At 48.5% G+C, this 25,508-nt stretch overlaps 7 protein-coding genes across 7 annotated transcripts; 1 reads left to right on the top strand and 6 right to left on the bottom strand.

Moving 5' to 3' along the window:
• Positions 1–926: 926 nt before the first annotated feature.
• On the bottom strand, positions 927–2,714 carry N7458_009516 (membrane transporter; the record flags this gene model as incomplete). The annotated part of the gene is made up of 7 exons (XM_056912898.1): positions 927–1,110; positions 1,165–1,680; positions 1,730–1,849; positions 1,907–2,079; positions 2,359–2,498; positions 2,552–2,622; positions 2,680–2,714. 7 exons carry the CDS (start codon positions 2,712–2,714, stop codon positions 927–929), a joined length of 1,239 nt encoding a protein of 412 aa, XP_056761747.1.
• A 1,168-nt stretch (positions 2,715–3,882) lies between these two features.
• Positions 3,883–5,847, top strand: N7458_009517 (fungal specific transcription factor domain-containing protein; the record flags this gene model as incomplete). The annotated part of the gene is made up of 5 exons (XM_056912899.1): positions 3,883–4,165; positions 4,222–4,562; positions 4,621–4,701; positions 4,754–5,079; positions 5,139–5,847. 5 exons carry the CDS (start codon positions 3,883–3,885, stop codon positions 5,845–5,847), a joined length of 1,740 nt encoding a protein of 579 aa, XP_056761748.1.
• A 554-nt stretch (positions 5,848–6,401) lies between these two features.
• N7458_009518 (uncharacterized protein) lies at positions 6,402–7,217 on the bottom strand (the record flags this gene model as incomplete). The annotated part of the gene is made up of 1 exon (XM_056912900.1): positions 6,402–7,217. One exon carries the CDS (start codon positions 7,215–7,217, stop codon positions 6,402–6,404), a length of 816 nt encoding a protein of 271 aa, XP_056761749.1.
• A 1,739-nt stretch (positions 7,218–8,956) lies between these two features.
• N7458_009519 (uncharacterized protein) lies at positions 8,957–9,577 on the bottom strand (the record flags this gene model as incomplete). The annotated part of the gene is made up of 1 exon (XM_056912901.1): positions 8,957–9,577. The coding sequence occupies one exon, from the start codon at positions 9,575–9,577 to the stop codon at positions 8,957–8,959; it is 621 nt and encodes a 206-aa protein (XP_056761750.1).
• A 1,046-nt stretch (positions 9,578–10,623) lies between these two features.
• On the bottom strand, positions 10,624–17,010 carry N7458_009520 (NACHT domain protein; the record flags this gene model as incomplete). Its single annotated transcript, XM_056912902.1, has 4 exons — positions 10,624–15,719; positions 15,783–16,058; positions 16,129–16,468; positions 16,534–17,010. The coding sequence occupies 4 exons, from the start codon at positions 17,008–17,010 to the stop codon at positions 10,624–10,626; spliced, it is 6,189 nt and encodes a 2,062-aa protein (XP_056761751.1).
• A 3,688-nt stretch (positions 17,011–20,698) lies between these two features.
• N7458_009521 (uncharacterized protein) lies at positions 20,699–21,463 on the bottom strand (the record flags this gene model as incomplete). Its single annotated transcript, XM_056912903.1, has 3 exons — positions 20,699–20,818; positions 20,871–21,205; positions 21,268–21,463. The coding sequence occupies 3 exons, from the start codon at positions 21,461–21,463 to the stop codon at positions 20,699–20,701; spliced, it is 651 nt and encodes a 216-aa protein (XP_056761752.1).
• Positions 21,464–24,545: 3,082 nt separating this feature from the next.
• Positions 24,546–25,482, bottom strand: N7458_009522 (Rer1 family protein; the record flags this gene model as incomplete). The annotated part of the gene is made up of 4 exons (XM_056912904.1): positions 24,546–24,625; positions 24,710–25,012; positions 25,172–25,289; positions 25,414–25,482. The coding sequence occupies 4 exons, from the start codon at positions 25,480–25,482 to the stop codon at positions 24,546–24,548; spliced, it is 570 nt and encodes a 189-aa protein (XP_056761753.1).
• Positions 25,483–25,508: the final 26 nt, after the last annotated feature.

Genomic DNA, 25,508 nt, shown 5'->3' on the forward strand with positions numbered 1-25,508 from the left:
ATTCCGATCACGAATCCAACATAGCTTCGAGTTGAAGGGAAAATTCTAGTGCGAGATTTCCTCTATAGCCATTCTTTCCTAGCCCTTTACCTTGCTAGTGTATTCCATTTCTATTGAAGAAATGTATTCAACGTAGCTATCTATACTACCAAATACGGGAAAGGAGAGGCACTCTTTTGAAGATTTCGCTTTGAGTAACATCAAGGAGCAAACGCTTAACTTTGGAGTCTTTCAGGAAACAGCTACTGGTAGTATAATTTCATCAAACTCATTTTCAATCATCTTAATTTTCTCTTTTCAATACAATTCCCACGTCGTAACATCAGGATACATGAAGTTGAATGAATTCTTCGAGCATCATTAGTCCACTCATTAGCTTTAAATTCTAAAGCGAGAGGTCCATGGTTCATTTTTGCCCGCTGTCACTTTCAAAGGTTTGGACGGCACGCAATATTCTTGCATTGCGAGAAGAGAGGCAGCGTCATTGTAATTACATATGTGGCTAATGGCCTTGAGAAATAACATTCATGGCAAAACTTCACGAGATCTTGATTCTAATGTTTTACGATCAGAGCGAAGTGCAATCTTACACTTGCGTTATTAAGGATAGTATCAAATCTGTAGTAGGGAAAAGAAACAATAGGAGACTCTCTGGCGAGAGCTTCTTTAATAGACACATATAAAAAGCACTCATCTCATTTCACCCAGAAATGGTTATCCTCTGCTTATCTCCTCCACTGCCACCTCATTCAAGCTTGCTCTAAGGTAACATGAGGAACCGGAATGACTGCATACGAATGCATATGAAACAAATGCACAGGCACCAGAAAGAGAAAGCGGTCATACAGACAAAGCGTATGCCTAAGATCATCTCAAGGTCCTATTTCAGGTGTGATTTGAAAATTTCCGGTCCTTTGCTGCTGACTCTAGAATGACTTTCCGAGTTCAGTCTCCTGGGCTGATGCCTGAGATTTCTGAATGCCGGTATATTCCGGTGGGATCACGGTGGCCTCGGTGAAGTAGTTTGTCTCTTTCACACACTTTATCACGAGGAAATACATGATCGGAAATGAGACAACCGTCAACGTGGACTGGATAATTGTTTGATTCCTTTTTTGTGGAAATTAATAGAGCACACAATATTCATCGAGAGATTATACTTACAGATAGGAAACTCCCCCTGACTCCAGTCCAAAGGCAATGCACAATCCAGCGCTCAACATGCCTTTGAAAAATCCCCCATACCTCGCAAGAAGCCGGGGTTCATTGCTGAAGGCACTGATCACCCACATTACAATCATTTGATCGATGGCATAGGCAATACCGGTGAAGATTAGCATGGCGCTAAATTCTCCATATTGAGAATCCGTCCAGTCCCAGTCTGGAGAAGGTAGATCTCGCCGTAGTTGATGCTGAACTTGGATTTTGAGAGCTAGAGCCCAGCTAACAACAACTACTGAAGCCGCAATGGTGAGTGCCATGATGCCCCGGACACGTCTTGAAAAGCGATTGTTGTCCAATACCAAGCTGTAGAGAAAGGTTGACGGAATCTGGACGGCCCAGAAGATAACGCTATTTAAAGACCGCGTTCTCAGGTTGAAGGCATACGCGCTGAGTGTTGGAATCAAGGCCGACGACATCTCCGTCGCTATCATCGGCACAATCAGAGCGACAATTTTCCTGGACACAAGTGAGCAAAAGAATATGATAGCGAAAATTTTGTACAAACCAGTCCTTCATCAACATAATACATCCTTTGACCTCTGTTCTAATGTCGGTAGCCTCGAAGATTGCTAGGTGAGTCCCGTCATCTCGGACGATGTTCTGCGGCGATTGAATTGCTAGAAGGCTATAAGGTTGTGAGAAGGAAACGGCATGTGCCAATTGGGAAGTTCAGTTCACTCACGATAGAATAATAGCGGAAGACATAATGATGATGAATGTCAGATAAACTGATGTTGGGACACCGGTCAGGCCGGTTTCGTTGATGCTGATTCCGTAAGGCCACAAGTGCGCCGACGGTTGATCCGACAGCGAGCAAAAAAAGCTGCCACGCGATGTATGTTCCCTTATCTGCCTCTGATGCATATGAAAACTGACTAAAATCATCCACCCACCATTAGAAAAGTGATCGACAGCCGAGAGCGACTTCTTACATAAAGCCAGAAACGGTCCAGAGTAAGCCTGCCCCGATACCTCCCAGCACTCCTGCTGTCAAGGGAAACCAATCATGTCCTGTTGCGTCGTAGTACCAGAGACTTGATATATAGAAAGGATATCCAAAAGAACCGATCTACAAGCTAAGGATTAACACGTGTCTGGAAGAATCCTTATCTGAAGCGATCGGGATTGGCTGACCGTCATTGTCCGTCTCGGCCCGATTGTATTCATGATACTACCACCGAAGAAACCAGTAACGGCGAAGACAGCGTAGATGGAAGTGTAGGTGATTGTTGCCACGTGAGCCGAGCTTGGCTTTCCACCTCCTGCGCCGAGACCTAGTGAGAATTAGCGACCATCCTTCTTTGCCGGTATAATGTAAACCACAAACCGATGACTGCCAAGTAGATTCCCACTGTCAGGAAGAGAATAATACCAGAGATAAAATTCTGCGTCCACGGACTTGCTCGTCATTTGCATTGTTAGTAACTACCAAATAACTTGACTCAATTTGCATACCTTGTCAGCCGGAATTTTGATTTCAGGACCTCCATGGCAAGAAGTTGGAGTCGTTGTTCTTCTCAACTTTCGAGGGTATGGCAGTGCTTCCAAAGTCACTTTTTGTGGAATGTTGTGCTTATCTGGGGAGGCCTAGCCTTCTTTATATACTTGCACAGAAACAAGCCTCGGAGGCAGAATAGCTATACTTAGGGTAAGGAAAGGCTGAACTTGGTCCACATGCCTCCTCACTGGGGTCGATACTCCGCAAGTCTATCGAGAACTATCAATGAATTTGCCGAACAAGGCTCAGCGAATGAGTGTGTTCCGTGGACCTGGATCAAGGATCGTATTCCTGCCGAGTGTTCTCGGCTAGAAGCTATCCCAATGTGGATGACAATTCATGTCCACAGGTTCTCGCGCTGGTAATGCTAGCGCCGAAAGAGTTATTTACAATTATATTCTGCGTTAAACAAGTAATGGATAAAGATAGAAAGGACATATTGTTCGTATTAGACGTTCTTGCATGACCTACGAGTGCAGAATCTTGCGACCATTGCGATGTCGTTAGGATGTTATTACAGACGAGCTTTACGGTCGAATTGGCTGTATCCTTAAAACGCTTGGCGGCAGCTTAGCAGCCCACAAACCCCGGATTCTCCTCATATTCCGTAAGCCCGGTAAAATCGATCAAGATTCTTGCTTGTAGGCTATAGATATTGCAAATAATATGTGGATTTCCTGCCATCGGGATTCGCGCGGCGTTGCAGTGGCTAACCTCGTTGCCGAAGAATTTCGGCTACGGAAAGTTTAAATTTAGATTTGCAGTGTGGTACGGCTTTAGGGGCCAATTATAGTGCACGCTCAAGACGCAAAGAGGGGGCGGAATATACACCCTTGGACTAGGCAAGAGAGATCATGATGGATGAGGCTAGCCATCAGCCTCAATTCCCCCGCACCCCGCAATCTGTCTTCGCTTCTCAATCTGCCTTCACGGCACCATTTGCGACTGACGGTGTCAATTGCAACACGAGTTTCTTCAATTTATCGAAAAGAAAATTCAAGGACGACAGGGTCCAGTGAAATGGATCCTGACTCAACAAAACAGGAGCGGCTACGCAAGCGGGCGCGTGTCGCTTGCTCGTGGTGTCATGACCGCAAAGTCCGATGTGATGTTGCGATGCAGGGTCTTCCATGTACCAACTGCAAACTTGACCGCCATGAATGCCGTGTTCGTACAACAAGAACTCGGGGGTGAGGTCTCCTGGATGTCCATCTCTAGCCGTCCCTGTTTTTGACAACCCTGGTAGCACACACCTCAACGTTCGACGGACGCAGGCCCGGCCACCTCCCAGCCGCAGCATATCCCAGGATGACGAAATGAACCGAGGCCAAGTAGTCAAGGCAATTTCCTACGGCATCTCATCACTTGAACCTGTTGATGATATGTCAGCGATGCCGCCTTTCCTATCAATGGATAGCAGTCCTGGTTTTCCCTGTGATATGAGTGAGTGAAGCTGGGGCCTTGGGACTGAAAGATACTGATGGGGACAAACCTGATAGATCATCTGGTTTCGCTACCATTTGTCCCAACAGTACCAGACAATCCTATTCCAGCGGCTAACGTCCCTTTTGCGTCCTACCAGTTTCTGAGGCTTACGCGTCTCAGCGAGTTACCATTTGAAGATGTAAGTTTCCTGGAGCTGAAAGGGTGTTTCCGTGTTCCCGAGTCGCCTTATCTCGACATCTTTATCACGAAATACTTCCTGTACGTCCATCCTTGTCTTCCAGTCATAGATGAGGCAGAGTTTTGGAGGATGTACCGCCCAAAGAACTCCGATTATCTATCCGGCAAGAAAATGTCGCTTTTTGTGCTCCAGGCAATGCTGTTTGCCAGCTCTGTAGTAGGTGGTTCATGAATCTAGCATTCTCGTTTCCAATATCAGAGCCAACCTTGCATAGTTTGTCCCTGGTCATATCCTCAACGCGGTGGGATTCCACGACATGAGGGCGGCTCGGACCGCACTCTACCAGAGAGCTAAGGTAAAATGTGAAACACTTCACAGATTGACGTGATGCTTACCGAGATTGCTAGCTCTTGTTTGATTTTGATACTGAGATTGAGGTCCTGCCAAGGGCACAGGGTGCACTTCTTCTCACATTTCAGACCACGGCTTTGGACTTCTTTTCTGGTACACGCTGGCTCTCAGTAGCAACGCAGCTGGCTAAGTCAATTGAAGCCGATCTTTTCAGTCATGACCCTAAACGCAACTACGAGACAGTGGCCAGAAAACGGTTATGGTGGTGCATCATTCTTCGAGATAGGGTCCACTCTTTAGCCCTAAGGCGCCCAACCCAGGTCAGCCTGGAAAGAGGTGGGATTCCGACCAAATATTTGGATGAGATAGACTTGGCGGCAGCGTGTGAGTTTCTCGGTGTAACTTGTTGTGTGGACTAGCTTGAGACTGATTATTCCACAGTGTGGCACATGTGGCCCTCCCACTTCTACTCAGCACCATCGATTCGGGGTTTTCTTCGACCCGTCTGCAACGGGCCGGTCGGCGCCGCCAGCTACACTTTTACCAGGAGGTGATGCGAGTACTTGGATCTCGCTACGAAGCTGCTGATAAAGTCTGCGCTTTCATCGACAGCGCTCTCTCCTTTTCCGGTGCAAAACTCGGTCTCGACTTTACACCTGGTGGGAATGAACTCCTTCGCAACGACGAATATATCGAAGACCTCAGCGATGATGATGAGGGCAATCCTCTGGCCCAGCCCAGACCAGCGGCAGGAAGCCGATTCAAGAACGTCTGCGAATACTTTGCACGCCAACCTCGTTCCTATCTCCGCTTGTCTTTGACGTTAGATTATGCGCTTTATAGAGGCCAGTATCCACATCAAAGTGATATTGAACGGCTGTGGAGCGATTTACAGCTTGTAGACTCCCAACAGCCATCTGGTCTGCCTGTCCCGCCAGTTTCGCAATGTGCAACTTCCTGGACCTTGACCGATCACCAAATACAAAGAGACGTGGAATTGGATCTTCTTGAGACTCATGGTTCATACCCGGAAAAAGACATTGGCTTTGATGACTTTGGGGATGGGCTTGGACCCTCGAACATGGAATATGTGGCGAACGGCTTCATTTCCCCCGCAAGTCTTATTATAATGAACACCCCGCTCCAATAAAAAGGCCTCCGGCCAGTGGAAGTGAGCATCGTGACTCTGCACCTTATTTGTATTATTTGTGCAATGTTCTGCATGGACAATCTTCAGAAACAGCAAACAATCCATATTATGCTATGTTGGAATGGGTCGTCAGCCCTTTCGTATAGTTTAGCTGCTTTCGCTGGTGCGCCACAATGTCTAGCAAGTATTAATGCAAAAGAGCTGATTCAACACAGTGCTAAGAGCAGCAGAAAGCTGTAGGTACATCTGCGAGATGCATACCTGCGGATGCCCCTAATCCTCAACCTCCCGTCGGTCTCATCCATCATCGTATCATGCTTACGCTCGCGCCAAAGTGCTAGAAATAGCCAATTGCACTTCTCTTTCGATACCCGGCAGTTTCAATACACCTATCGACAGAAGTATCGGAGTCTTGATCAGGGCTTTATTCATACATTGGCGGGTGACGCCCAAAGAGGAGAAAAGTGCCTCGCTGGAATTCAAACCAGGCGATTAAGGCGGCAGCTAGACTAGCTTTATCCCAGCGTCCGCAAAAAGTTCCTGAACTCGATCATTCATACCTCCCGATACATAATATCCGTCCTCATAGTATACTTCGTGCCCCTAAACACCGGATCCCCACTATGCATAAGCCCGCTATGCTGGAAAATCAAAACAGACCCGGTCCTTGGAAAGATGCGCAGCTGCCCATTCCCACTCTTATAACTAGGAATCGGAATAAAGGACGTCGCGCCCCCAAGCAACTTCTCATGAGGGGCAGGATTCACTCTCCCGGGCCTATCCTCCGCCTTGCCCAACTCAACAACATCCTGCTCCCCATCCCCATTAAGATAAAGATGGAGCGTGAGATATGAAAGATCTCCATTGGGTGCTTCGTACTGCCCATCCCAATGGGGGCGGAAGTACTCACCACCCACATACCGGAGAAAGCGTAGTCGTTCATTAAGCGCAGAGACACGATACGATTTGCCCCGGCCAATTAGTCCAGTCACACTCGTTCGATTACTGAATTGGTCGATGTCTAAGTCGTGCAGGAATGGCATTAGGCGCGCTAACAGTCGGTCGGCGACGTCGTGGGTATCCCACATGATTCTTGCACAGTTGCGCGTATCGGTGGAGAGACGTTGTTTCCCGCCGCCGATATTGATCATTGCACGTTCCCAGCCATTTGGTGTGCTGGACTCGACGAGGGCGAGGAGTTCTTTGCATTCAGTCTCGGTGAGAAAGTCATCTATCACTGCGGCGAAGTGGTCTTTGTATTTTGGGAGTGGGGGGTTGGACTTTTCAAAGTCGATTTGTTGAGCTCGAGCTGTGCTTGGGGCTTTGGGTGGGAGGAAGTTATCGCTAATTTTAGCTGGGACTGTGGTCATGGTTGTAGTGAATTTGTTGGTTTGGTGTAATAGTGCGAGTTGGAGGGTGAAGAGGATGTTTGGGGATAAACAAGAGCCTCAGCCTTCGCCGTGGGGAGGCTTAGACCAGCCAATAGGGGCTAAGGACTAAGCCTCAAATTCGACAAACAGGACAAACATAGACTTTGGCTACTGCATGAGAGCCTTTCTGATCCTCATGGGGCTTAAATATGATTTCCTTTGATGGTCTGGTAAGTTGGAAGACATGATGACGGAACCAAGATCGGAGCCAAGAATGAGTTCACCGGACAAGCGAATGCTTAACAAATTCAATATGGGAACCATTTCTCTTGAAATTCTATTCCAAAGTCAAAAATGTAGCAAGTGAGATGATCAAATGTGCGTCACCTGAAGCTTCTGATAAATTTTCATGGACATTTTATGACTTGACATCTTTCAGATCCCCGGTAAGCACTCAACACGCTCCCCTTGGCAAGATGGTGGACATGTACGAACCAGATGCAAAGGAATTTACAAGATCGTGAGTGAGATGCTATATATACAGTAGGAGCACATTAGCTGACCAGTTGTCAGGATTATTCCTCTTCTCAATGGTCCCCACGTTACAATCCGGATTAAATCGAGTGGCCAGGAATACAAAGTCTCCAAGCCTATTCTGTGTCAATCTCCCTATTTCTCGCCCATGTTTAATTGGCGAATTCTCGGAAAGTCAGAATCAAGCGGCCATATTGGAAGATATAGAAGGGATTGTGTCAGAGCAAAGCTTGGAAGCACTCATCCAATGGCTTTACATGGGTAAAGTCAAGTATGACTTGAAGGATGATGAAGACCTCACGGAGCATATTTCAGCAATTATCGAGTTTGTGAGACTCGCGGACACGTGTGGTGTAACTGGAATGGAATCACAAATGGCATAACACGTTGAGGATGTCCTGGTTGTTCATCAAGCTCCGCGGCTCTTAGGCAATAGAGTCTCTTTCAACAACAACACTTTTGCGATCTCAAGTGAACACATATTTGGAGCAGAATCTTTACCCAAAGGCCACCCTGTGCGTTTTGTGCTAGCAAAAGCCTCAGTTAAAGGGTTTCTACAGTCCCAAAACTACAAATTCGCCTCCGAGGTGGACGTCTGTCCAAAATTCGCAAGCGATCTTCTCGGAGAAGTGAGGTGTGTCTTAAAGACTGTCAAACCCATAAAGGGTTATTCTTGCTTTCAAGACCCTAGTGCTCACAAGTGGTTCAAACTCCACGATTTCTGGGGCGACATTATGACGGAATAGCTGTATTACAGGATACCTTGGCAGGTTCGATATGGATCTATGTTGTCTTTGCTTACACTTACTTATTGCTTGTGATGACGTCGGAATACGGCAAGAGATTTATACTGTGGATTAGTTGAAGCCACGTACATGCAGACAACCGAAGCAATTCTCTATTATGAAAGCTGCGGGCCTGTACCCCAAGTGTCAAATTGGACCAGGCTGTTACAGAGGCTCTGACCTGCTCGTTAGCTTTTGAGTCGTTCCAGTGGTAATGGAAGGTAGGAAGATGGTAGGTATGGTTCGTTATTGTTCAGTTCGAAATAGTAAATTAAATTATGCAATGATATGTTCGAAAAATCAGCTCGATTCTTCTCATCCTCCAGTATACGATCGCTCTGTTCATATCACTCAAGGTGAATTGAGCAAGCTCTCGACTCTCTGCTTATGGATTGGGGATCAACTTGATGGGCAGATAACTTATAGGGCGAGAGCAAGAGCAAGAGCACCGGCTGCACCGGCAATGCCCAAGGCAACACCGCTAGTAGGTGCAGGGGCACCTCCAGTTGACTTCGCAGGCGAAGCAGAAGCAGAGGCGGACGTGGAGCCGGAGCCGGAGCCAGAGGAAGCAGCAGAAGAGGAGCCAGACGAAGCAGCAGAAGAGGAGCCAGATGAAGTGTTTTGCGCCGCATTCGTAACCGATGGGGCACCTGAAGTGGCGGTAGAAGCAGTTTCGGAAGCAACGTCTTGTGTGGTGGTAGCAATGCCCAGAATCTGTGCATCGAAATTCGAGGAGGCCCAGGCTTTGACGCTATTGGGCAGTTCATTGTACCAAGCTGGGTAAGTTCCCGCCGCAGCGGCACTTGCAACAGATGAACGGAATGAAGGATCCGTGATGACTTCGTCCTGCCACGAGGCGGGGATAGCCGTCTCTATGACTGTCAGAACAGAGCTGGGTATCGCTGCCACCAGTGAAGAGGCATAGGCGGCGGCAGATGCGTCAGCATCTGGATCGGTCAGACTGCCACTGGCAGTCTGCTGTGGCTCTGGAGAAGCCAGCGCCGAGGCGACGAAGAGAAGAGCGGCAAAGGATGTACGCATGGTGATAGCTTGGGCTGGCTTCAATCGAGGGAGGGCGTAAATTGGTGACGGAATCAGGTAGGGACAAGGCGAAATACCAAACAAGAAGAAGAAGATGTAATTTCAGGGGACCCTATGGACTAAATACTGATCATTCTGACTTTGAATCTAACAGGGTCTGTGTCGGGCCCAGGCACCCTGATTAAGCGATTAGCAAAAGGAAACGGACCCCCTGACCTGTAATTCGCCCCACTCGCGGACAAATCCGCCTATTCGGTCAATCTGATTGGATTAATCGCTCAGCGTCCAAAGTATTTCTGATGCTAAGCTCATGTAAGTCCCTGGTATTGGGGTAGCGAGATTGCTTATGTTTCCTCGAGTCGACTAAGTGCACGCCACAATGTATAATTGCGGCAATTGTCTCAGTCGTGTCAGCCTCAGAATCAGGCCTCCTCAACCCCTTTTTCTATATTGTCGAAGAACTCCCTTTGGACCTATTTTCCCAGACTGGTGCTATGAATAGGCATTGATTTATGACAGCGGAATTTTCCCCAGCCCTCTGCCAGTATACTGAATGGGGTATTAGTTTCTATTACGGGAGGCCATTGGTCACAAATAATGGACACCTTCCGCCTTGGGCATGAGAATCATGACTTCGTGATTACTTGGCTTCTCTTTTTTCATACTCACCGTATCGCAGGTTTTAAAAAGCACATTTCTCCCGTGGCTACCTAGCTACTCGGAGGGGACGAAACGAGCGTCATGGCCCTCCAGTTTATGTTCTCTCATTTGTAAAGGATTCGACGTAAACGAAAGATTTGTCCCTGAAGATTGAGTCGGTCAAGATTTCGTCACACTCCCACGACTGTTTTTGAAATCGAAAAGACCAATGGAAAGGTTTCACCGACTACTCATGGAAGGATGCACTTTTGAACTAGAGCCAATGAGATTGTGTGTACCTCGACATAGAAACAGACAAACTAGATATAAGCACAGAGAATACAATATGCAAACAATTCAATACATAAGTGCAGAACAATTTGATCAAAGCGAACCATGAAGGCAAATTACAGCTCCTCCTCAACCTCTCCCGGCTGAGCAAGATCAAGCTCCCAAGACTTGAAGTTCAGGTTCAGCTGATCCTCGTTGCCAGAGGCCTTTCCAGAGCCGAATTTCTTGAGATCCCACTTCTCAACACCCTCAACACCCTTGAGCTCATCGCCAAACTCAAGGAACAAATCAGCGTTCAGACGTTCATACTCGCTGAAATCCTTAGGCCAGTCACCCAGGTGCTGCACAGCAAGCTTGAGCAGCTGGAGGTGCTGACGCACCTGCTCACTATCGGAAATAGAGCCGCTCGGAGTGATGTCGCCAAGGTCAAGGTCGTAGGTGGAGCCGTCCATGCTGAGGCTGCTATCGAGGCCACCCTCAAACTCGGCCAGAGACGGATCCACGAAAATCCTGAGCAAGTTCTCGTGAACGCTGGCGATCTTCTTGTAGTACTTGTTCGCCATGTGCTGACCACCCTTCTCAGACTGGTAGCGCTGAGCGATGCCGGCGTACAACTGGGAAAGCAGGGTGGACATCTCGAGAGTGCTCTGGTGGCGAGCACCATTAACACGGCGGCAGTTGTACACAATGTCTTCGGCCAGGCGGGAAGCCCTGAGAGCGTCACCGACGAGATAACGGGCCAGAATGTAGCGGCGGGCCAGCTGGAGGGTGATCGCAGGCGACCAGTTAATCTGCTGATTGCGGCTGTTCCAAAGACTGGCAAGGACCCAAACGAGATTCTTGTAATCCTTCTGTTCACCAAGAACGCCAATCAGAATATTCAAGTAGTCAAGATTGACCTGAGCCAGGTTGATCTTCAAGTCGCCAATGACGCGCAGAACCTCCTGGATGATGACAGAAGAGACGCCGAGCAGCTTCTTCTGGGTAGGTTGATCGGGCTGTGGAACAATAGTACGTCCAGTGATGAACACACCCAACGTGAAGACAAACTTGACAATGGCAGCGGAGCGATACACATCATGAGCAGAGATGTACCGGAACGAGACGATGGCAAGATCACAAGCACCATCGTAGTTCTTCTTCTGAAGGAGATCAAGAACACGATAGTTGCTAGCGATACCAACCGAACGAATAAAGTTGGTTGACTTGTGAGTGCTGAAGTGGTCCAAAATAGTCGACAAGAAGATCTTCACCTGGTTAATCTCGGTCAACTTGGTGCGCTTGCCCTCGGTAGCCATGAAGTAGGCCACGTAGTCGTCGAATACACGAATAGCAGCAGTCTTGCGATTGTTGGAGAGCAAGAAGTGGTAGAGACGAGAAGCAGAGACCGAGACAATGTGGAAAGAGCTGGTCTTAGAGGAGATGTGGCTGCGGAACTCCTCAAAGTACACGTACTCGGTGGTCAGCTCAGCCAAGATCTCCGTGATAGTCGAGCTTCGATAGCTGAGGCTTTGCTCAAGTTGAGCCAAGAAGATCAGGCTCTGACGACCCTTGGAGGTGAGATCAAACTTCGTGGACTTGACGTTGGTCGTGTCCTTCATGACGACCTGGCGGTATAGTTCCTGCGTCAGCTCCGTCGCCTTGGAGACCTGCTTGGTGGCAATGTAGCTGGCAGCAATGGTGGATGCGGCAGCGACAAGGCGGGTGGAAGAAGATTCAGTCTGCAGGATCTGCACGGTTGACTCCTTGAGCTCCGAAAGAACGGACTCAGACGACTCGCTGTGCTGGGAGTGGAAGGAGACGATCTCCTTTAGCTTAGTCAGAGACTCCTCGTGAGCCCAGCCATACGTCTCGCGAACAGAGGTGATGCGCTTGCGCAAGACCCTGGAAGCGCGCTCAATTTGGGTGGCAGAGATCGATTCAGATTTGGAGGTAGCAATGGCAGTCTGCTCCTCGTAAATACCGTCAAGGATAGCAGTGATCTCTTCTCGGTCAATCTCGGTGGACTGGATAGTGAGCAGCTCTTCGTAGAGGGCAATGGCATCAGTCTCAAAGCGCTTGGACTCTTGGCACACCTTGGCGAGGGTCACGGTAGCCTTGATGGTAATCGTTGCAGTAGCGCCAAAGACAGCCTTGACCTTAGTCTGGTATTCGACGGTAACCTTGTGGATCTTGGTGTACTCAGTGCGCACACTGCGAAGGCAATGTGTATACCGGGTGAAGAACTCCTGCACAAAGTCCGGAGCTTGGAACTTGGGGCTCTTCTTGGGTTCATTCAAGAAAGTAGTGAAGAGCAGTGAGTAGTATTGGACAGCATCAGAATAGCGATTCTGGTTCCAAAGCTCGCTGACAACAATGATCAAGGGCTCAATAGCATCAGGATGGCAATGAGGAGCATCCTTGTTCAAGGCACGGATGATGCGCTGATAGTACTCGATAGAAATTGGGCGAGGACGAGTAAGCTCCGCAAGGGTCCAGAGGGTCTTGATGACGATAGCGTGTTCGGGTCCGTAGTGGGTAATGTAGTCATCCAAGATCTCCTGGCGAGTGCTGATGACCCGGTCGGGTTGGGAAGAGCGCTCATAGAAGTAGATCAGCTCGGTAGTGACCCGCTCGCGCAGCTTGTCATCGACGGGCTTTGCGGCTCGAACAGCGCGGTACACACGTATGCGAATGCCTTCTTCACGAGGGAACCGACGGCGGTAGTGGTAGCACTGGCTCAAGTGCTCGGCCAGGTCCACGCACTTCTCGACGTGCTGGCCGGGAAGGACAACGTCCTGAATGGAGGGAGCAAACAGGGATGGCCAGAGACCGTGCAGAACCTTCTTGACAACGCGAGTAGCATCTTTCCAGCGGTGCTGAGAGACATACAGCTCGACCAGTGTGTAAGTGGCAGTGAAAGAACTCTGGTCGATCTTGGTAATGGAGCTGGAAGCCTCGTAGACAATCTCCTCCAGTACAGATTCAGAAACAACGGAGGAAGACGAGCTTGCTTGGTGCATGACCTGTTGGGAGGTCTGCTCAATGCTCTTCTGAATCTCAGCATAGCGTGAGGACTCGGTGCAGTTGGTGCTCTTGTAGTAATGGGCACAGTGCTTGAAAATGCTCAGAGCCGCTGTAGAGAGACCAACCGCGGTCATGACCTTCGCAATTTCTTGGAAGTGGGACGAAGTGGACTCAGACACAGACAGGCTAGTGCTGCGATACTCCTCCCAGACACTCGACAAGATTGAGGAGGCCTCATACTCACGCTTCTGAGACTGAAGGAACTTTGAGTAGACGGTGACCGACTTGAGCTTGATCTGCTCCCAGTACTCGGAGTACTGAGTACGGCATTCCTTGCTGGCTCGTTGCCAGATCTCAACGTAGATACGCTCGGCCTCGGCAAAGCGGCCCGCAGCGACGTACTCTTGAGCCTGCTTGAGAAGGGCCTCAAAGTCGAAGGTCTCAGACTGGTACTCATCGACCTCGGTATCCAGAACAAAGAGAGTACCGACTTCGCCGTTTTGCTTGTGACCCTTCAGGTGAACATGAAGATTACCACGAGTATCGGTCTCATCACCCTCATAGCGAGCCCCAGTGATAGTCTGAATTATAATTTCAATCTCCTTGATCCTCTTCTCCTCCTTGAGAATGCGGTAGTGCTCAACTAGGGTCTTTAGAGTTGTGACGACTTTCTCTGAGTTGTTGCCGTAGTGGATCTTGTAGCACTCAACAATGAGAAGGAGAATCTCCTCCCGCTTGATCATTAGATCGGTCTTGGTTGTTGTTACGTGCTCCACTGTGAGGTCCAAGAAGAATCTAGACATCTGCATGGTAATAATGTGCTTGGCAGTGAGCAGAGTGCGACTGATAGTCGTGATCTCATAGAACAGCGGAATCGCCTCGGCAATGTGGCTGATATCACGACGGAAGAGAGCAAGGGAAATAATAGACTGGAGAGTAACGACATTGTTCGGAGTCAGAATCTGACGGCTCATGTTGCTAACAATAGTCAGGTATGTCAAGAGCGTCGGGGTGGAGATGTTCTGCCAGAGTGTGTTCTGGAGCAGAAGCAAAGTAACAGTGGCAGGGAAGAGCTTGCCAAATTCCTTGGCAGTAGGAGCGTCACCGCTGGTGGTGTAGACAGTGGTGTTCTTCAAATGGTGAAGCCAGTAGCGCACCGAGAAGTCCAGAAGCGGATGTTTTTGAACAAGGATGCTGGTATCGTGACGGTCCAAAGGAGTCAGCGAAGGCTCATGCTGCTCAGTCACAGTGATTTTGATATAGACCAGCAGTCGAGTAACAAGATCGGCATGACGATCCTTCACGGTGGGAATTAACTTGCCCTTGGTATAGACATCCAGAACAGCTGTGCGAATGAGGCCGTGGCGAAGATAAACCTGGCCATCCTGGAGGAAGACAAGGGATGTCAAGGGTTTCAGGATAGTCAAGGTATCAACCTTGCGATCGGACAAAGTCTGCTTATCAAGCTGGACTGAGGCAAGAGTAGCTAATTCCTTCACCAACAGAGGACGCTCAGCAGTAGCAAGCCAGAGAAGCATGAACTTAGCTTCCTCATTGATCTCGGAGGAGGCAAGGACGTGGGAAACGAAGTCTGTGACAGTCCACTTGCTGTTGACCACTGTCTCGACGGTTTTGCGGAAGGCATCCAGGCTGTTCTCGTGGCGAACACGCTTAGCAGCAAGCTTAGCCCAGAGGAATGAACCGTGAGAAGCTTCGGTGATTTGATCCACCACAGTCTCTCGCTCCAACTCGGACATTTCACGATACGTCCGGCTAGGCTCGAAGATATCCCGAACAACGGCAGCGACATCATCAGAAATGCGATCCTCGGTGATAGGAACAGCCATCACATGTTCCTTGGCGGTGGGCTTCTCAGAACCAAGAGTGATGAGCCTGACATTGACAGCGTTGGAAGTGGCGCCAGTCAACCTCTGGAGCAGAGCAGTCTCTCCGCCGGTAGCCTCATCGAGGCCGTCAATGACGATGACCAGCTCCTTGGCACCACGGAGAGCGGCCGCCAAGGCACGCTCCAGAGCATTCCATAGAATGTTCTCATAGTCCGCGGGAGCAGTTGTCTTACGGCTTCGCTCGTAGGCATCGCCTAGAATGTGGAGGAGCTGAACATTACCGATGCGCTTCTCAAATAGCTGGAGCAAAATAGTCTTTGCAATTGCAACGGGGGTAGTCTCGGCGGGGATGCGGGCATCTGTTTGATAATAAAGTCAGATAAGACGCATAAGAGGAAAATCGCAAACAAGGCGGCACTTACTGATGGGGACAAACAAGGTCTTGTAGTGAACACCACCGATCTGCTCTTGCAGTCGATCAACGATGACCGAGGCAAGAACAGTTTTGCCGGATCCCGGCTTGCCGTAAAATGACAGAGTGTGGTTCTGACTCTTCAGGAAGCGAGTCAAATATGGACCCATCCAAAGGCAAGTCATTTCCTCACGCTCTTGGGCGAGGTGCGAGGTGTTTTCGGCGAGGCGGTTGAGAACGCGGTCTTCGGGGGCAAGCCATGATCGGACGGACTTGACAATGGCAACTTCCAGGAGCAAGACAGAGTCAGCAACTCATATTTCTCGAGGTTGATAGTCTTATGGCGTATTTCTTACCTCTCTCGGTGTCAATGTTCTCCTTAGCAAGCTGGTGCCGCCACATCGCATCGGAGATCTTTCCACATCGCTCCCTGAAGGATTGGATTTGACCAGGGAAAGTATCATAGATGTTGACCGACACCGAAGCTGTGGTCAATCCACGGATAGCCTTGTGGAAGTGAGTGGATACACTGGCAACGAGGGTAACCAAGTCAGCCAGGGCCAGGATCAGCTGTTCTTTGATCTCCTGGGACACCGAGAACAGCTCAGTCCGCTCCAGAAGGTTCACCAGAGCAGAGGAAGTACTGTAGAAGAAGCCAAAAGAGATCATCAAAGCAGGTGCATTGTCCTTGCCAAGCTGTTTTAAAGGAAAAGGCGGTTAGTTAGGAATAAGCCGACGAATAGTATCACAATGGAACATACCTCCAGCAGCATAGCACAGTAGCCGTAGGACAGCTGAGCGGCAAGATAGCTATCACCAGCAAAGTCTTGAATACCATTGTCAAAGGAGTGGAGTCTTTCAACAAAAAGCTGGGCCCATGAAAGAACTTTGTCATAGCTGCTACCCTCCGGAGGCAGGTGGCTCATTCGCTCGGTACGAATCCACTCAATGATGGAGTGATAGGAGGTGTTCAGAAGCTGGGATGAAGCAGCATTGCCCAACTCATCACCGCTGCGACGGTGGAGAGACTGTACTACACTGGTGATATTAGAGTTGCCGAAGCCATTTGACTTGCGAACAAAGCCAGATTCTCGGCGCGTGGACCGGCCATTCTGAGAAATGCTGTCGTTGTCAAAGGCAGCAGAGAGGGCCGAGACTTGCCGGGAATTCCCGTGCATAGTTGAGTAGAAAGAGGAGTTCAGGTTTCCCGGAAGGGGAGAGACAATGCCAGGAGCCATTTGGGACGTATGAAGTACAATTGTAGTATTTTCAGAGGAATTGGTCGTAATCGTCGTGAGGGCTGGAGGTATGGACACTTTGGGGGGATTCGCTTCGAGTCCTGCGTACAGTATGAGATTGGCGGGGAGGCGGATGAGGATCAGATATAGCTTGTGTTGAGCAGCAGCTCTTGAAATAACCGAATAGAGGACACAAACCCGCAATGGAGTCAAATGCAAGGCTCTAAAAAAGTATAGGAATCATTCGAGGACATGGAAGAAGGAAAAGGAAAGAGTAAGTAGCTCCGGCTTGGGGTCACAGGAGGGTTTTGTATGCAATCTGTGACAGTAAAAATCACCCAGACACTACTTTAACTCGGATCGTTTTCTTCGGTACGAAGGCTGGGTACCCAGAGTGGCGATGGACCTTCACATCACCATTACGCTTTTGGGTATGGGTGGTGGATATAGACTTCAGCTTCTGTGGACTTGAACCATTTCCTCCACCTCTCTCCACCTTGTGATCTCGTCAAAGCGGCGGCAAAATTCGAGGCATTGCTCTTTTATGGTCCCGAAAATGGAAAGGAGGTGCAATGACACCTCAGCGCATCATGACGGTTGGCACTGCTCATCACTCTATGATCAACCTCTTGCCTTTTTGGACTTGCATTGGTTGCACTAGGGCCTCGGCGAGTCTAAGGCGTAGAAACGCCAATAGGAGGTATCGAGTCATGAATCACGGACTGACTGGGCGTGTCGCCAATCCAAGTGCTGAACATCCTGTGTTCCATCTCAATGGGAAATAGCGTGGAGTATCAGAACGTGGAGCCCTGCAAGACAGTTTGCATGATGATGATAATGGGTGGTGTTATTCTCTCCACCTCGGCCATCATTGCACAGCTGATTTGACAACTGGGCTAGAGCAGGAGACCACAAGTCCACACCAGCTGGAAACGACTCTTCATAGTAGTCGCTGTTGTGAATACATAGCTCGGGTCTGTTCAAGGTCCAGATTCTCGGAGTGCCCGCTTTAGACCACGCGGGCATTCACTATGTGTGAATGAATGTTTCAGAATCGTACTTGTGTTGAATTATTCCTCATTTTCGGATATATCCTGCAGAGTAGGTGTTCAACGATGGCTGGCTGGAAGACCGTGCTAATTTTCCGCCAAGACGCCGTGGTGCAGGTCGTCAATGGGGAGGGTATGGAGCACTGGCCCTTCCTGCTGGTATCCAATTAATGTCAAGGTACAATATGAAGCGGATTCGATTTCACTTCTCGGACGAACTGTAGATCGATTGGCATGGCAATAATCTTCCCGCCCTGGCCACATTATTATTCGTGCCATACTGTGTGGGGAGGGGTTAGATGCCAGCCATTGTCGATCGATCCTGGGCCGTCGCGAACCATGCAGCATGACTGACGCAAACAAGATCCACACGGCTGTTTTACTCTCTCTCCGAATCAGCGCTTCTACTGCTCCTCCCGAGATCATCTCCCCAGAAAATGAACTCTTTGGAAATAGTAACTGGACACGGTCTCGGTAAAAAGCTCCAACTTAGAGAAGGCCCCTGTTACTGCCCCTGGTAAGCGTAGCGCAATTGTTAAGGCATCCATGCAGAGTGCCTCGTTTTGGCCAGGGGTCAAGTCATTGGTTGTCAGGTCGGCTATGCTTCCGGCGAATGCCGTGCAAAAAAGCAACAAGCTGGGGCCTTCCCCTCTTGAGTTCCCCTCGTTTATTTCGAGGTGCATTAGACTGATGGAGTTGGATGGGGGATGAGTGGAGGAGAGAAGGGAGGAGATGGGAACTGGTTTGTCCGCAGCTCCACTTCAGCTGAAGAAAGAAAGATCCGCTTCGGCACGGGCAAAAATAGGCGGGCCCAGCGCTGGCTGGCTGGGCCTTATTTCCCTGTTTCTACTAACAATTACCACAGATATTCACATTAATATGGGAATGAGTTAGTGAAAAAATTTCGACGATACATACAATACTAGTGAATGATGATATCCAAGCAATGATTCATTATGGTGCCAAAAAGAACATACTAGCATGCATCCTTTTTGATCATACTTTTTAGCGAGATCTGCCTTGATGTCATTTGCACTTAACCTGTAGGTACGTAGGTTTGGAATAGGTCTTTCTCTTCAGACGTAGACCAGAGCTCCCAAACTTTGAAATGGCTATGGAGCTTCTAGTTCCCTTGCAAATAGCGACGGGAGCTAATGATCAAACAAGATACTATGCTGGAGCCAACAAAAGAGACAGAATATAAATACATGAGAATCATGTTTCAAAAAGGCAAGATGGTAAGCCATTCTGGTTCTACCAGTTTTCTACTTTTCGTGTTCAGACTCTTGAACTGCCGTAGTATACCAATTTTGCGAAACGGACTCGGGCTTGCACGTTTTAACTTCGAGTCTTATGCATCAAAGCAAAAAGAAATTCCAAATTCATCCCTGTCGCAGGCCTAGCCAGATTCCAAGGTGTATCTTCGTATGAAGAGCGTGCATACGAACCTCATCACCAAGCCGTGACGCATCCTCGATGACTAGTCATTCCGCATAGGAATAGATGCAGATATGCCCCGGTTATGCCCCGGTTTTACATGTAGCAGGCCGATCAGGCCCCGCTCGACTGCCCGTGCCTGTATCCATTCTGCGCGATTTCTTCAAGATCGGAGATCCTCCTGCCCTGATGTCAATATGTTAGGAATAACCGACAAAGAGGACCTTACGTAGCCAGAAGATGAGCAAAGTCTACAAGACTGTAGAAGTACTGAGAACCCCACTTTTCGTTAATGAGCAGGTCGCCGACCCGAATCAAGGAGTGGGGAAACGAGACAGTGCGTATCAAGATGGCCAATCCACGATCCGAGCATTCAGCCCAGCCACCGTGTTCTGCTGCAGGAAATCTCGTTGCATTTCTAATTTGTCGGGATTTTTGACAGCGGGTGGCGTTTATTTGTTCGCTAAGCTGTTACTACAGTACAGTAGTACTTGTAAGTTACAGTAAGCCGATTGGAAGTTTGGACCGATACTGGTACTCATCATCGCTGGAACCTGGAAGGTCTGGGATTCAACCCGGCAGAGTGGCCCGTGTATTGCGCTATTCCATAGCTCCGATCATAGTTCCAATATATACATGCCTCAGAGTTTACTGATTGCGCGGCCATGAACCATGGGGATAGGAAGTGTCAATCCCTCAGAAATATCGATTTGGATGTTGGGATGGCTTCTTCATAAACGCCATATCAGGATGTAAAATAGGAAAAGTCCAAGTCACATGCGAATTCAAAGAGATTTCTGTGGCAGAAAGAGAAGAAGGCATACACATATTAGATAAAGGTGGTTCATCGCCATAGGGAGAGAAATAGTAAATATGCTGAAGCACAGTAGCCAAGCATCCTTTCAAACCTACTTACCTTCGGATTTAGGCTACTGGGCGGAAGCATCATCATTACCTTATGGGCATGTCAAGAGCGCCTCTGAGCATCCAAGTGCCGATATGGTCTAGGGCTGAGAAAAGATTTTATTGCGTTATTTCTACTAGCTACGATCAAATCGGCGAACTAAGCGCACCTACTCGATGTTCAACATTTCAACACCATCATATACAAGCTCGTTGACGGTGCTTGTTAAGCGGAGATTCTTTCAGTATGTATCAAGCAGTGTTTAGTTTACATAGCGAGCAATTTCAAGGGAAACAGTCTACAAAGTTGGAACCTCCATGGCTCCAATGCCAACAGTGATTTGCGATAGCTCGCCCAAAGTCTTCAGAGATTCGAAAGAGTCCTCTAGCACGCCTCCTCCGGTAACAGGAACACAATCCTAAGAGGGATTAGTACATCGTGACAAGCCATAATTTGAATTCTTCCCTTACCTCCGGTCTCGACCACCCAATGATGCCTGCAACGACCTCTTCGTTAAGATTCTGACTCTTGCCGTAAGTGACAGCAACTTTGTCTCCATATTTCTCTTTAGCTTTCTGAGATATTTCCCCCCAGGTTTTCAAAGCCGCTTCCGCATTCCTAGCACTTGGCACGGTCACGCGGAAGATCTCAATGCTAGATGCAGATGCCGCATCTTTTGGGCCGAAGTTTGTTTCAAAAAGTTGTAGCGTCGGTGGTCCAGTTACGAGGTGTCTAATGGAGCCAGCGAAACCATCATATTGCTCCGAGACAACGAAGGCATGGAAAGACTCCACTTTGTTCCATTCTATACATTGAAAACTGTTAGACATGTAAGTGAAGCAAGAAAGCTATCTGCTCCGGACTTACCAAAAAGTAGAACTTCTCTATTCTCCTCTCTCACATTACGTCCATTCTCGGTGAGAATCCATCCTCGAAAGGCACACAGCAGTCCCGGGTTTGGGTTCGTCAGTTTCTTGCTGATAATTGGCCAGTCTCGCTCGAGTTCCTCTATTGAAGCCGGATCGGGCTTGATCTTGGGGAAGATAAGTTCAGTAACGGCCATTGTGCTGTATCAGTGCGGTGTTGATAAAAAGATGGTTGACACATTTGTTCGTGAGATTCACAAAGCCCTTATATACAGTCCGTATAATAAGGTCTTGAGCTTGATATATCTAAAACTATAGAGATATTTCGATTTAGAATGCGGACTTTACTATGTCATCTATTGTGTTATCTTAATAATATCAAAGCAGCCCCCTTCATGTCCGGGATCAAAGGCGAGACATCATTGGATGCCTTGCAGCTCTCTCAGTGGGGCCTGCGGAGTTTGCGGAGTTTCAGAGGCGTTGATGGGATTAACTTGCGCTCGTAGCCTCTTCCTCATCGCTTCTTTCCTCCAAAATATCTCAAACACCCCGCAAAATGCCCTCCAGATCCTCTAGACTTCGCTCTCGGCAGAAGTCGTGCGTCGCATGTGCGGAAGGGAAGCGGCGTTGTAATCGTCAAACTCCGCAGTGCTCTCGGTGTAGCAGCCGGGGGCTGAATTGTACTTACGTCAATGGGCTATCCGCAAAGAAGGTCCAGGAAAGCATTTTTACAGCTGTACAGCCAGTAGAATCTGAGTTATACCATGGGTTGGACGAAATTCTATCGTTGTGGTCACCAAATAGCGACTCCTTTATCGATAATTCGAGTGCCTCTACCTCCTGGCATGCTGGAAGTCCTTCGCTTGTCACTACTCCGTCACTCTTTCCAGCCATCTTCTTCCCAGATACAGTCTGCCCCGACAAATGGTCAATAACACAGTCTTTGCGAAGCGTCAAATCCTTCCCGCAGGCGTTTGCGCGGTCGAGAAGAACACCCTTTATTCATCAACGTTTATACGATACTTATCTACCCAACGCCATTCAAGATGCCTTTACAGTCTCGACAGCCTATTGCACAAAGACAGCAGATACCGAAGATATGACCCTACGTATTCTAGAGGCAAAGACAACAAGTCTAGTGGAGCAAGTTCATCAGACAAGTTCTATAGAGGAACTTCTCGCATCCGTCCAAGCATTGATGCTTTTTCACATCATCCAGCTTTTTGACGGCGACATACGTCAACGGTCAATAGCGGAGCGCAATATGGATACACTTAGAGCGTGGACTACTCGTCTACAAGTGCAAGCCCAAAAGTTGAATCAAGTGGCATCCTGGGAGGAATGGGTCTTCGCCGAAAGCATCCGCAGGACCGTCATCTTTTCTGCGCTGATTGACAGCTTATATTCATCGCTGAAATATGGTTACTGCGCGAATGTCAAAGAGTTGAGCATGCTGCCGTTCACGCCAGTATCTAGACTATGGAGCATGACTACAAGTGCAGCGTGGCTTGCTGAGTCAGGTCAGTCAGGATCTGACGTGGTTCTATATGGAGATTTCTCAATGGCTTGGGAAAATGGTCGAGTATTGGGAGAATTAGATGAGTTTCAGAAGCTGCTACTTATTCCCTGTGTTGGAGAGAGATATAAAGACACGCTAGAACTCGATATCGAGAATTAATTATAAGAGCTAAGTCAGCCATATTGACCTGAATTACAGAATAAAGCTCAGATATTGAATTTTCCCTCATTGCGTCAGACAATTTTCAATCATGATCGGGGATTGTATTACTCAATGATGAAATATATAGATTAAAGTATGGAGGAACCGTCGTGATTTAGAACGGTACGAATTATTTGCTAGCAAATGACACCTAGCCACTCCGCGGCAGACACAGATATAGTGTTCTTCCAAATACAGATCATGAATAAACGTTCCGTCGCCTTAAGCCCCATCAGGACAATCTTTCTTCAATTTCCGAATACAAAGAGTATCACCGACTTGCAGATTCGTACAGGTATGATTGATTCCTGGGTTCCACTTGTACAGTTCCTCCATAGTGAACGTATCGGGATGCGCCTCCCGGATATGCAAACAATCATCTCCTGGGGCCACACGATAGAACGCCACACCTACATTACATCAGTTGATATACGGATATCACTAATGTACAATGGAACTTATGAAATTAGAGAGCACTCACAATAATGTGCCGCGCTATCATGCGAATTGATTGCTGTCGATAGTGCTGATGCCGTAAGACCTAGGGCCAGTAGGATGGCTTTCGAAATAGAGATAGTCATGGCTGGTACTCTGTAGACCAAGTGTGTCTATGTTCAGGTAAGTGGAACCGGTTGTGGAAGGATTGTAAGAGGTTTGATAGCAACGAGAACGATACTCGCGATTTAGAGGACTTCGGCATGGGTATTTATAGCCTATCTCACGAGGCTCTACTTAGACACTCGTAAAGCCAATCAAGTTCAAAATTGGCGATTCGGAACTGCGCCTAGCCAGCGTTAGACAAGTGACTTATAAAACTTTAAAGAGACGTGTTGCTTCCGATGCATCCTATTGCTCCAGGAAACTGGATATGGATCTAGAGCGTTGTGGTCACCTTGCTTGTTGGATTGTCGAATTGGTATGACAAGGCTTCCTAGTCAAGAAAAAGAGACAGTATGACAGTTACATGGCGAGATCATGAGAACAAGAACTACGGAATCCCAAACACTTGGATCATATGACCATTGGGTTGGTCTAGCAGCAAATTGTGTAACTATGCCGAGGGTAGCTTCAAGGACATCCTGATCAAGAGAAAGACCGAGTACAACGGAGCTACAGATTCCAATATGCCTTATTTTCTGCAGCATCTGTCGACCAGCTAAAATTCATCTCCAAGATACATTCGGATTCTCTACTCTTGGTTCGTACATTCAAGTCATCAAGAAAAACGCATTGAAAGCCGGCAACGGCACCGACTCCAAGTCTAATCATATCTCACAGGTGAAATAGGTTCCAAAAAACCAAAAAAGAAATAAAAAAATCAGCAGGGCATGCACAAGGAAGCAAAAGCGTCCTCTAGAAAACATAGGAATTACAATCGAGGAATTCATAAATGCATCGCCATGAAGCTCGCCGCCCACTTCCATTTTTTCCCCCTCGCTCATATCATAATCGATAGCGGCCAGTCGGACACACATACACACATTGACCTTCACACAGCTCTCTGATTATAAGGGCAGAGAGGGCGGGTAAAAGAAACGAGATGGTAAACAAGAGGCGGCTTAGGACCGGCCGTACCGGGTCTTGCCGAAGGAGAAGGGTACGTAGCGGTACTTGATCATGTGCTGGATTTGTCGGCGCACTGCAGATACAAAGATGGAGTCAGCATACATTCAGCGCCTATTTATCGCAGTCCTGTTGGATTGCGTCAGGTTGGGATACGTACTAGTCAGGACAAACAGGATGATCCAGTACATGACCAAGACGGGCCAGAAGACCGGGATGTCGAAGACAGAGAACCAACTGCACACAAAGCCAATGGTGATGGCGCGAGTGGCCGAGTGCCAGAACTTGAACTCGGGCAGGCGGCGGATGAACGGGCGGAACTCCTCGTCCCGCTTGGTAGGGAGGCTGGGTGAGCCGGCGTCGCCGTCCTCGAGGCCCTCATCCTGGGTGAGGGAGGGGTCGAATTTGGGAGTCAAGAAGGCGAGGAAGAGGTTCAGAAGGTAGATTCCGAGAGTGTAGGCGACTAATAGGTGAGTGTGAGGTTAGCTTGAGTTCATCTTGTGCGTCGCGTGTCATTGTTCCCAACGTCCTCCAGAGTTCCCCCCTCTTGACTTGTTCGTCCTCCCATTGAAGATTTGTACTGCCACTGCAACTTTCGGAGTAGGACCAAGCGGAAACGTACCAATGTACCATCCTTGCGCGAAGACGATGCGCAAGAAGAAAATGACAAGCAGGAGAGCGGATCCAACCCAGCGATACGTAGTGTAAGGAGTCGAGGCATCGAGGTAGGCTTGGTATTGCTACAGCGACATGGTTAGCATAAAGTTTCTTCGGGCACATCTAATCCCTGAGGACGAGGAATAAATGGGAGGGTATTGCATTGCGCCGTTCGCAACCCCCCTCAAGCGACAGTCGGAAACTCACCCGAGTCAATTTGGAGGTATGCGCCGTGACGGCGGTGAAGGGCGACAGCTCTGGCTCGGGGACATCCATTGTGAAGGCGGAGGTGAGGAGGATAG

This window comes from Penicillium daleae (assembly GCF_028827525.1).
Source record: "Penicillium daleae strain IBT 16125 chromosome Unknown utg000008l_segment0_segment0, whole genome shotgun sequence".
Classification (NCBI taxonomy): Eukaryota; Fungi; Ascomycota; class Eurotiomycetes; order Eurotiales; family Aspergillaceae; genus Penicillium; species Penicillium daleae.